Source organism: Furipterus horrens, unplaced genomic scaffold (genome assembly GCF_987537825.1).
Source record: "Furipterus horrens unplaced genomic scaffold, mFurHor1.1.pri manual_scaffold_9, whole genome shotgun sequence".
Classification (NCBI taxonomy): Eukaryota; Metazoa; Chordata; class Mammalia; order Chiroptera; family Furipteridae; genus Furipterus; species Furipterus horrens.
This window is the reverse complement of record NW_028327179.1, coordinates 100,529,716-100,541,624: the sequence shown is the minus strand read 5'-3', so window position 1 is coordinate 100,541,624 and position 11,909 is coordinate 100,529,716. Positions and strand designations below refer to the sequence as shown.

The window sequence follows — 11,909 nt, the reverse complement described above, 5'->3', positions numbered from 1 at the left end:
GAAGCAGGGCAGGAAGGCCTTGGCCCAGTGGTGCTAATGGGAGCATGTGGTGCAATGATCTAAAACAACCTTATGTAAAAGCCCACGCGTGGAGTTTTTCTTGGAACGCCTCTCTCTCTCCTCGCTCTCTTCCAAGAACTCATGTAACTCTTAGGAGTTATATTTAGGAACATTTTACAAAATACCTTTTGACTACATGGCATAAAGAGGGACGTCAAAAGCCACCATGTCCCCCAGAGCCTCCCTGCACGTCTGGAGTCCTGGAACCGAGCATCTCGGGGGCCGTCTGCACATCAGATGGCGTTTATTGATCACAGTGTGAAGTGCCAGGGCACAGAGGCAGGGACAGAGGCCGGCCGGTCGCGCACGTGTGGGACGCGGGGTGCGGCGGGCCCTTCAGGGAGGGACGCAGCTCTCCCTGAGTGTCGGGACGACAGCTGGGCCTCTCCGTGGGGCTGGCGGTCCCCATGTCTGAGTCTGTGCACCCCTGAAACTCAGGATGCCGCCTGGCACTCTGCTCTCCAGACGCCGCCAGTCCCAAACGATCCTAAATATGTTTTTTTTTCCTTTTTCTGGAGTCTTGTCGAAAAGCCGTCATGGGCATTCCAGAGGCCCGGTCCGGACAGGAGAGCCCAAGTCACGTGAATGCACGGTAACGACAGGGCTGGTGACCGGAGCCTCACACGCAGCCTCCCAGCCAGGTCATGCGCTATATAGATTTGGGGGCCAGTGCAGTTACCGGAGTCATGGTGTCTGTTCGGGAAATTATTACAATTAGCTCGCATTATCTAATCTTATCCCCAAAATAGATGGTGGAGCAAGCAGTCAGAAGTGAATCCTGAGTCCTAGTCTGGTCAGGGTGGTTCATTTGTGTGCTTAGGCCGCAAAGTTCAGAACCGAGTGGAGGACCAACCACACAGACCCTGAGTCAACCGTCTGCCCCCGAGGGAGCCTGAGCCCTGCACCGGGAGGGGAGGCAATGCCAGACCTCTAGGACAAAGGCCACACAGGGACAGCCGCGCAGGCCGCTGCTCGCAGAACCAAAGACGACTCCCGACTCACGCTGCTTCTGTGACGACTCACTACCCTTAGCCAAGGAAGGGGGCCTACTGGGGGGCTGCCTCTTCTTTTAGTTCAGAAACAGACCCCTTCCCGCTGCACAGTGCTGAGTGGCCACGCACGCCCTGGCTGCTGACTCTGTTGTTCTGTAAAAGCGCTGAGTGTGTGCGTCGCCCAGAGCTGGTCAGGACACCAGACTGTCCTCTAGAGAAAAGATGTCAACAGCACGTCTGTCCCTTGGGAGATAGTTGCCACAGTTACCTTTCCCTTAATCCAAAGTACTTCTCGGATTGGACTCCATGATCAGGACGACGACAGGTGTGACGGGTGAATGATCGTCTGAAACGCAGCACAGGAGGTGACTGGCGTGGCCCCCCAGGAAATCCAGAGGGGTCTGGGAAAGAATTTTAAGAGCTCCGCAGTCCCCAGCCGCCCTCCCCGCTGGTCCTGAGCGCTGGCCTCCAACCTCCGTCTGGCACCGGGGGCGGTGGCGGGGGGGCAAAAGGCGCCCCCAAGGTTATGCAATCTGTGTCCAACTTGGTGGAAAATAAAAACTGGAATGTGACTTTTAGCCCTGCTTTTCGCGATTAGATAACTCCCTTTGCTCTGTGTCCAACGAGTTACCTAAGCATTCAGGGTCCTCGGTGCAGACTCTGCTGTGTCATGTTCCCAAGAGTGGCTTTTTGCACAGATTTGAGTCACTGGTTTCCTGAGCACACGGACCACTGGCTCTTTTCTGACCGTGTCACAGGCAGGGACCAAGGCAGCTTGGATGTTGACTAGTCTGTCCAAGGTCACCCTGAAGCAGCTTCCTAAATAGCATTGTCAGCTGTGTGCAAAGCTTTGACACCCGGGCGGGTGGGAGGGGGAGCACACTGTGAAATACCTTTCCAGGGGTGCAGGGGTCCAGGACAGCAGACAGCAACACACTCTCCCACGGCGAGGTCTCAGTTCCCCTCTGTCACACGGCGGCTCTCGTAGGGGACTTCCTCAGAAATTGGACAAGAGAGCTCCTGTGAAGTAGCATGATGCCTGGCAGTCACTGTCACCAGCCTTGACAAATGACTCCTCCCCTGAAAAGCGCCATCCTCAGCCGTCTCCGCTGAAGGCCCAGGGGGTCTTCTGTTTGCTTGTGTTTTTAATTTTCAGTCCATGGACTTTTAGCTAGTTCAGTATGGAAGGGATTCCTCAAGCGATGAAGTGAACAAAGGTGTGCAAAACAGAACCGGGGAAAAACACGTGCCCCCATTAAAGGGGCTGTGGGTGTCTTGTAAGGGTCACCCCCACCCTCTCACAGACGGGGAAACCCAGTGCCTGGCGCGCAGTCCCACAGCAGAGCAGCGGCAATGCCGGGGCAGGACAGCCCGTGGTCCCAGTAACCCTGATTCTCACCCTTCCATCCAGCAGAAGGAGGGCAGAGCCACAGCGGGGTGAGGCCAAGGACAGGCTTGCCCTGGGGGTGTCATCGAAGGAAGTGCTAGGAAACTCAGCAAGATAAACCCCATTTCAGTGCAGTATTCCTTATAGGTCCGGTTATGCTATAATATAAATAATTATCAAAATCCTAGTGGCTGAACCCAACCCAAGTTCAATGCCATCTGGGACACGTGACCTCCAAGTTCATGGCCGCGGTGGAAAGAGAAATGGAGGAGACGTCCCAGCACGTCCCTGCTTGGCCTGGAAGTAATAACACAGTAAGTAGACTCACATCTCATTGGCCAGAATTAATTGTATGTTCCTGTCCCCCACTGCCAGGGTCCTGGAGGGGGACATGGGGGGCTCACTTAGATGTTTGGTGACCACTAACAGCTTCTGCTTCATTCTCGGAGAACATATTTGTAGATAAACTCTGTTTTATACCCCAAATGGGAATTTTTCCCCAAAAGACAGAATCAGTAACAGTGCTCAGCAGAGCAATAGGGGAGCAAAGGCAAAATCAGGAATGCTGTCTTCATTGAAAATGTTGATATTTTGTCCAGTGTCGATTTCCTTGCATTATTTTTGAGAAGGGAGTCACAGGCCAGGCCATCCCATGTGCAGCTACTGGCTAAAATAACGCCGGGGGCTGCCAGGGGGAAGTGAGGATGGGGTTCAGAGGGAACCCCAAAGCAAGGCAATCACGGTGTCTCTTCCTTGTAAGACTCCACTGATGAGCAGTGACATGATGAATGTATGAATCTCTTTCAGAAAGAAAAAAAAAATGGCTGGTGACCTTCTTCTGGCACCTTCTCTAAGAAACACCCAAACTTCAGAAACATTAACACGTGGAATCCACCCCCTTCCAAAGGCTCTAAAACTGCAGGCAATTCGGTAACATGTTTTGATTTAAGATTTCCAGGCACTAAAATCTGTACCCCAACAAAATAAACTCAAGAGAACAAATTAATTTTATTAATGACTGAGTGGGCATATTTGCACAAGTCAGCTGACAAAAGTACATATTGTAACACTTGCTAAGCACAGCTCATCAACCGGGAGGGACAGGCGACAGGGACAGGCCCCAGGCACAGTGTTTAATAGGGGAAATGACACGGGAGCTTCCTCTCCATCCCTCCCCCGGGGACCCTGCCTAGTGGTTCCCGCTGAGCTCCCTGTCACCCTGCACCATGCCCTCTCTCACTCCTGCTTTCCTTTCAAACCCAATTTCCACCAAATGGAGTGATTTGCACACCCTGATGAATTATCACCGTGACCAGGATTCAACTTTAAAGCTAGAGAGACCGAAGAAACTCGCAAGACCGTTGGGGAGTAACCCTGAGAGGTGAACGGCAGGCCCTGACGGTCGGTCCTTTAACCCCAGGGCACAGCCTAACCAGGGTTTTCAGCCTGGGGGGGTGGGATGCGCTCTGTCTCTCTCCCCCGCGCAGCCCGTGAATAAAAGGTCAAAGCAAGAAAGTCCACGGAGCGCAGGCAGGGATCGGTAGCTGGTGTTTGAACCCAGACGCGCCCGGCTCCAGAGCAGCCGACCCGTCAACGGGCAGGGCTCCAGGACCCGGCCCGCTCCCGGTGTGGCCTCGCTCTGGTCTGGTGAGCAGGGCGGAAGGAGAAGTCGGACAGACCCACCTGAAAACCCCGCTCCTGTGGGCCAGGGCACCACCCAGGCTGTAGGGGGTTTCACACAAGACGACGAGATCCGGGCTGGAAAGGGAAGCGGGAGATCGTGAAACGGGGGTGCTTCTGGCTGGGGGGAAGGCGCTGCCTAAGGGGTGTCCCCGAAGCAGGGGAACCCTGCTCTCCCGAGGAGAACACGCTGCCTTCTCACGGGTCCCTCCGGGGTTCCTAGAGCGACCTGCGTCGCTTGTTGTCTGGGTGGCCTCTCTGCGTTACTGATTACGGGGTGCAGCAGGGCTGACGTCAGCATACACGGCGCTCGAGTGACTTTGGGGGGGACACTGTCCTCAGCACGTGACCCAGCACTCGCACTACCTCCAGCCAGGACCAGGGTCGCGCCTTTCTGGGGGCGGGTGGGGCGCACACCGCCACCCAGGAGACACCCCACCCCCACCCCCCACCCCGCCCTCGGCAAGGCCGGCCCAATGGCGAGGCGGCGGCGCTCTGAGATCGTGGCGGCACGTAGAGGCCGCTCCTCGCTCATTTTTTGCCGCAGTCTGAGCAACTCCGCGTTTCGCGGGGCGCCAGGTTGCGGGAGGGCCCCGGACACTTCAGCGGATCCACTGCGCAACTCCCGGGGAACATAAACGGGGGCGGGGCGGGGTGGGCGGGGGTGGGTTGGGGCGTGCGAAGCCGCAGTCCCGGCGCCCCCCCCCACGCGCGTTCTGGCCGCAGAGCTCCGCGCAGCACGTGCGGATCCATGCGCATCCCCCTCGCCCACCGCGCTACTGCTGTGGCCTGATCCGCAGAGGACATGGCGCGTGGGCGTCTTCCAGGGGCTCGGGCACAAACAGAGCGGCCGGGGACCGCAGGACACGGGACAGAAAGCGGCTCCGAACGAGCCCCGCGCAGCCGGGGCCACAAGGGAGGGAGTCCCCGCCCGCCGGGCTCGCCACAGGGCGCGGGGGCAGCGCAGAGCCGCGTGGCGCGCACTTCCTGTTGGGTGCACGCCGCCTCCCGCCGCCCCGCGCTCCCCGCTGCGGCCGCGCCGGCCCCTCGCCGTTCCCGGGACCGCCGAGCGCCGCTGGGACGGACGGACAGCGCCGGGACCCCTCTCCCCGCAGGGCCGCGCGAGCTGCGCCGCGACTTGTGCTGGCAGCCGAGCCCGGGCCCCACGCGCAGAGCCCGCGGTTGCGCCTCCTCCTGGCCCGCCTCCCTCCCTCGCGCTGGGAGGACGGCCCCAGTTCCAGGCTCCGGGCTGCTGTGTTCTCCGGCCGAGGGTCACATTCACCAGCTGCCTCGCTCCCGCCGGAGTCCCCACTCTACTTGGGCACGGGCCGCGGAGGCGTGTTTCCCGGATCCCCGTGTTTCACTGCACCTGCCTTTCACGTTACCTCTGGGAATCTGTGGGAGGAGCCGAGTGGGTGGAAAATGTTGCTTCGCTTTGCAAAAGGAAGAAAACTTTGCCACCCAGCTGGAGACGTCTGCCACGCGTAACCCGGAGAGAGACCAGAACCAGGACAGCCTGTGGCTTTGATTTGGCATCTGATGAGCCCGTAGGAGGAAGAGGAAACGAGCTCGGCGCTCACGCCGACCGCCATCCCTCCCGGGGGGCGGGCGGCGGCCCAAGGTACCTGCTCCACCCTCCCTCCCCGCGCGAGTCCACACGCGGAGTCTTCAGGGGAAGGACCGTAGTAAGGAGGCGCAGCTTCAGGCCGACGGCAGGGGCCGCGCTCGGAAGGAGGACCGTATTCCAGGAACGAGCCACCCGGAATTAACTTCTGGTTGAAGTTATGGGCAGCGCGGCCATGGACACCAAGAAGAAGAAAGATGTCTCCAGCCCCGGCAAGAAAAACCCCAGCCAGAAGAGGCGATCGCTGCGAGTGCACATTCCGGTGAGTCCCCGCACCGCGGTCCACGGGTCCCCGCCCTCGCGTGGCAGCCGGCCCGGCGCCGAAGCGGTTAACGCGAGCCACCCCGCGCGCCGTGCGCGCCCCTCCTGTCACTTCGGGCTGCTCGCAGGAACGGTGGAGAGGCAGGGCCGAGCTGGGCCTCCGAGCCGGGCTCCATCTCTCTCCCAACCCGCGTGCAGCCGGGGCTCGGCTCCCCTTTGCGGCGGGAGCAGGGGTGGGTGTGGGGCAAGGCGTGAAGGGCACGCGCGCGCTCCCGGGCCGGCCCGCTGGTGGCGGGCTGGGCGTAGTCCCGCCGGGTGCGAGTGCAGGGGGGGTGGAGTGCGTAGTGTTGTTTTGTTGGAAAAGGACGGTGTGGACTGCGCTCTGGGGAGGTGGAGCCGCAGGGCCGCCGGAGACGGAGGGGAGGGGCAGTGGGTGGGGACAGTGGAGGAGCTCGTGGAACGGGGGTGTGGAGCTATTCGCTCAAATGGACCTCTCTCCTCCCCAGTTTCCCTCTCGACCTGGGACAGGGGTCCTCTCTGCAGCCGATCCCTTCGCCAGCCCTTTCCCCCCAGCACATTTCGAACTTGTGGGGGCTCAGGGACCCCTAACGCATGCAGCGTTGTGGGGAACTTCAGCCCAGGCCACGCGAGCAACGCAGCCTGGACTTTGGCTACATTGATCGATCTGCGGCTTGACTTTGTCAAGCTGGAGGGAAGGCGGGTGGGGTGTGCGCCCCGCCCCCTGCCCCGCACGCCCCCGGGGTTTGTCTGCCCAGGTATCCGGGGCCACTTGTCGTTGTCCGGCTGCAGCGCCCTGCAGCCTGCCCGCGGGGGATCCGGTGTCGGGAGGTGGCTCAGCCCCTAACTTCACCCGGAGGAAAACCCCAAGCGGGTCACACCCCCGGTCTGCACCAACCAAGTAAATGTTTGCGCCCACGCACACACACACAGCAGACGGCTCCGTGGGGAACGGGATTTTGTTCTCTCGGGAGTGACCAGTCTTGGACATGGGATGGAAATGCGCACTGAGCTGCTCCCACACCTCATTAATGATAATCGATCATGGATCATCATTCCTGATGGTGACAGGGCGGGGCTGGGTGGGGCAGCTGGTCACCCAGTTTTCCCTGCAGACCCCACTAGGTACTTACACAGCTCCCCTTTTCCTGTCCTTGGATGAGGAGGGGTAGAGTCCAGGGGTGCCCACCCAGACATCTGATGGGGACTTGGGGAGCAGCTTGAAGTTGGGGCGCTTCCCCCCAGTCCTCCGGGTCAGGGGGAAGCTCTGGGAGCAGCCAACTAAACCCCTGGCTGTTGTGTGGCCACCGGTGTGGGGACCCCAAAATATGCCTAAATAAGCATTCCTTTGAGTATGCATCCTATTTGAAATGGAAATATTCTTGTTTACATGGCTAATGTGAGACATTTTAAGCACATTTGTAAGTGAAAAGTTAGGTGTCACTACAACACCCCTCCCCAAAGCAGTGGTCACTTACATAAACCATTTAGCCCCCTCAGCGGCCCCATTTGTCAGCTGAGGTAATCATTCTTTGCGGGCTTCACAGGGACGTTTCAGTGACATAAATCGGGGGTGGGGGGGCTCCTACACGTTTCAAGGCTGTTACACCTACATCAGAGCACCTGATGGTGGGGCGGGGGGGCGGTTGGAGAAATGGACGCTGTCCAGCGTACAGACCATGCTGTGTCTGGCCCAGCGCGTCGTGCACACCTGCCTGGGACTCTGGCGGCTGGTGCTGGTGGTGATGCAGGACCGAATCCAGACCGGGAAAGGGACCGAGAGGCCAGGCTGTGAACGTGGAAGAGCCACCATGCAGTGCGGGGCCTCTGACCACCCATCCGGCGGCCGGCAATGACTTTGGCCACTTTGGACACCATGCTTGGTGTGGTCCATCAAGCTCGGACCCGAAGTGTCCACTGAGTTATTCCACGGCATGTGCCCAGCGCTCTGGGTGTCAGGGAGCTGGTGGGCACGGGGACAGGGGCTTCTTTCTCCACCCTCACGGGGCTTGCATTTGCCGGTAGAAACAGGGGGTCCTAATTGTTATGCTGGGCCAGTCTAACTGGGACCCTAAGACGGATGTTAGCAGGTGACCCAAGGGCATGAGATGACAGGTGCAGGCGGTACCTGCTTTCAGGGGGAGGGAAGGAAGAGGGGACAGAGAGACATGAGACCCAGAGATGGTGGGCAGGACAGAGACACGCGTGAGAAGCCAGGGACAACTCCTGACAAGGAACCGGCTGGAGCCCCCCACGGCCTCGGGGGTTGGCTGGCTGCTTCCAGGTACAGTGAGGAAGAAAGGGTTTTAGGATCTGAGGAATCAAAGGGGATTGAGGCCAGTCAAGGAGGGCCTTGAAGTGGGGCTGCCAGATTTAGCAAATAAAAATACAACATGCCCTGTTAAATTAGAATTTTATTTTATTTTATTTTATTTTCTGTGTGGTTGCCTCTCACTCGTGCCCCTAACTGGGGACCTGACGTGCAACCTAGTAATGTGCCCTGACTGGGAATCGAACCAGCGACACTTGGCTCGCAGGCCGATGCTCAATCCACTGAGCCATGCAGCCAGGGCTAAATTAGAATTTTAGATAGACAACACGTAACCTTTTAAATATAGGAATGCCCTGTGCACCATCTGGGACAGACTCACATTGAAAAGCTGCCCACTGTTAATGGACATCCCAGTTTACCTGGGCGTCCGGCAGTCCTCCCGGGAAGGCAGGCCCAGGGAGTGGGGACTTCCTCCCGCAGCCGCTGTGGCGGTGCCCACGCAGGCAGAGCTCACTGCAGCCCTGCCGGACAGCCCCACGCCACCCCGCAGCCTCTCTCTGCATCTTCCTCCATCCTGAAGGGGTCCTCCTGGATGGTGCAGGTTGGATTGGGAGGGTTTGGAGGGCTGGGGTCGGGATTCTGCCTGAAGGGGCAACACACAGCCGGGGGATACAGGTGGGCAGTTTTGATGTGAGTTCTGCGGGATGCCTCAGAGGGTCCCCGCAGGGTCCACCCCGGTCGCCCCCCATGGTAGTCCATCCATCAGTGCTCCCTTGCTGAGGCATCGGGCTCCCCTGCTCACTTCCCCCACCTCCTGGCATGAATGAACAAACCTTAGTTGTTCTGCTGTCTGCTTTGGGGGGAACCTATACTAAGGAGCAGCTAAAGGTGGCGGGAACTATGCTTCACGAGGCTCAGCCCGGTAGCAGCGCGCTAAGTGGAGTCACGGACAGGGTGGCTGGTGTCAGGGAAACCAGCTGATGTAGAGGGGTGACAAGGGGGAACAGACGGAAGGGAGGGGTTAGGGGTTAGAAGGGAGACCGGGTGGGCCGCGGTGTCCAGACCATGGCTGGGGGGATGGGGGTGGATCTGACCTTATGGCATCGGGGCATCTGCGACCAGGAGCCAGGTCTCGGGGAGAATGGTGACTTCAGTCATGGCCATGGGGGACTTGAGTGGACAGCGGGCAGATTGGAGGGGAATTACACCTGCTTCCCCATCCCCTGGCCCCAGGCAGTCACTGGGGCCCCGAGAATGCCATTTCCAAGGACGTTGGGGATTCTAAGGCGCGGCTTCTGCAGGACAGTGTGACCTGGGCCGTCCTGTGGGTAGGGTCATTGGGTCACGTCCAGCAGCGCATATAGTGACAAGACCCCTGGGGCCTCCAGTCCCAAGCAGTTCAGATCCCTTTTGGACGTGATCAGCTTCAGCCTGCACCCCGACTCCCACATGTAAACAGAACCATGACCTGAGGGGTCGGGGGACAGTGCCTGCAAACCTGCAGCCCAGGACCTGAGTCTCTCTAGCCAACCCCCTGCCTCCTGCCAGCGGCTCCTGCCTGCCTGACGTGCCAAAACGGGGGGATTCATGTCAGGGGATACCCTCGGGCCTGCCGGGTGTACCGGGCCATGCAGAGCCAGAACTGCTAGCTAAAGGAATTCATCACTTGAATCACATCGATGGGAGAAGGGCCCTTGGCCTGATGAAGGATGCAGCCTTTGCTTGATGCGAGTTTGTGTCTTCGGCGGTGCGGATCACCTTGCTGGGAAAGCCCCCTGGGATCACGCCTGGGAGGGAGAAGCGGGGAGAGGCAGAGGAAAGACGGAGCGCAGATTCCTTGGGGTCACGCGGGGCCTTTCAACGGAGCGAGTTGGGTGAAGCGTTCAGAGCCCTGGCGAGCTGAGTCGGCACCGCGCCGCAGCGCCGGCTCTCGGCCTTCACTGCTAATGCACAGCAGGAATAATAATGAGGTGGAGGGAACGGCCCTAGAAAACAACTCATTAGAAGCCTGCATGTGTGTGGCGCTCTGCCAGGACCCGGCCAGAGAAGCCATTGCTGGGAACAAACCTGTCTTTTCTCCTTTCTCGCCTGAGGAAAGGCGGCTTCCCTGTGAATGCTCAGCTTCGTGTATTCCAGACATAGTTTAATCAAGGACTGCTGGCTGGCGCGTCGTGGGTCTTTGGGACTGTTTGTAAGCCAGTGACAAAGCAGGGGACCGATGGGGCCCGGAGGCTCTAGAGAGCAGGACCCCCACAGGGGTCTGCGGGGACTGCAAGCCCGTGGCCCACTTTTCTGCTGGCAGTTGAGTATGACCGCTCATGTCCCCGGGGCCTCTTGGGAGAGGTATTCCAGAAACCCTTCACAGTCCCTGGAGACGAACTAAAAATAGAGCCAAGAGCAGCTCACTGGAGGTCGTGGGGCCACGACTCGGGTGGGCGGCCTGTCCCAAGTGACGCCTCTGCCCGTGACACGGCGCCCGGAGGGAAGCCGCACGCACCCCAGTCGGTGATGGGTGGGTGACTGTGAGCCTCCCTCCAACCACGTCTGCTACAGTGGGCCTTCGCTGTAGCAGGGGACGCGGGAGCTGCGCTTCTGTGCCCAGGGCTGGAGGGCCGAGTGCCCGTACCCTCCCTCGCCCCCCCGCCACCGAACACCCTGGACCGAAGCCTCTGGGAAGGGAAATGGGGGCCACGCAGCACAGAAACTGTGTCAGGTTTGACCTTGGTCAGTTTTGCCCCACCTGGAGCAAGGGTTAGGGTTTAGGGCGGGGGTTTCCAAACTGGGGTTCCTGGACCAGCTTATGTAGAACCACGTTTAAAACAGAAAATCCTAGGTCTCAGCCCCGACCTCCTGGGTCGGAATCCCTGAGGGGTGGAACCCGGGGTTCCGTGTTTCTGACACGCTCTGCGGGTGGTTCTTCTGCTTGTAGGGGCTTAAAAGCAATTGGTTTCCAACTTCTGCTGTGTTAATGCTGATCCATTTCATCGGCCCCCACGAGTTCCTTCTTTTCTTTTTTTCTTTTCCTTTCCTCCTTTTCTCTCTCTCTCTCTCTCTCTCTCTCTCTCTCTCTTCCCTTTCTTTCCTTCTTCCCATCCGTGCATCTACCTGTTTTTCTCTCCGTCTGTCTGTCTGTCATCTGCACTTGATTAGCTATTGATGAGAAAAGACCCCCTTGGCTGACAAAGGTGGGATATTTCTGGCTCCCAGATCCAGACAGACCCCCAGGTCAGCCCCAGCCAGGCAGCCCAGTGTGGGCCGGGCCGTGCTGGGACACTTCTTGACTCAGCATCTCGGTGGCTTAGTGCGTCTTGGTTGCCCTGAGCAGAGGCTCTTAGGGGGCCCAGAGAATAAGAGCGGGGCCTTCAGGAGTAAAACGACTCCGTGATGGAGCCTCCGGGACAGTGCTGTGGCTCCAGGGTTTGCAAAGGAGGCCTGGATGCACCCCCAACCCCTTCTGCAAAGCTCGCAGGGGTGCGTACGGCCAGCCAGAGAGGGGGCTCCCTTTGCACGTGGGCTGAATACCAGCTAAGCACAGTCCGAGGCTGGGCCTGCGGAGGGACGGGGAACGGGTGCCCTGCAGCGTGGGCACGGCCACTGTGGGTCAGCTCTGAATAC

General features: G+C 59.3%; 1 protein-coding gene and 1 long non-coding RNA gene across 3 annotated transcripts in view; one reads left to right on the top strand and one right to left on the bottom strand.

Moving 5' to 3' along the window:
* Positions 1-838: 838 nt before the first annotated feature.
* LOC150002371 (uncharacterized) lies at positions 839-4,555 on the bottom strand. 2 transcript variants are annotated; one of them, XR_016512981.1, is made up of 3 exons: positions 4,123-4,555; positions 1,946-2,072; positions 839-1,453 (listed from the first exon to the last, which is right to left on the bottom strand). It is a non-coding gene; the product is annotated as an uncharacterized LOC150002371 (long non-coding RNA). The 2 variants fall into 2 exon arrangements; XR_016512980.1 differs by lacking the exon at positions 4,123-4,555 and adding an exon at positions 2,452-2,923.
* Positions 4,556-5,259: 704 nt separating this feature from the next.
* The window catches only part of PRKAG2 (protein kinase AMP-activated non-catalytic subunit gamma 2), a 172,055-nt gene continuing 165,405 nt past the window's right edge, over positions 5,260-11,909 (top strand). Inside the window, exon 1 of the mRNA XM_090286923.1 lies at positions 5,260-6,005. Coding sequence (XP_090143049.1) covers positions 5,904-6,005 — 102 coding nt within the window. The 5' untranslated portion in view covers positions 5,260-5,903. The remainder of the gene's footprint in view (positions 6,006-11,909) is intronic.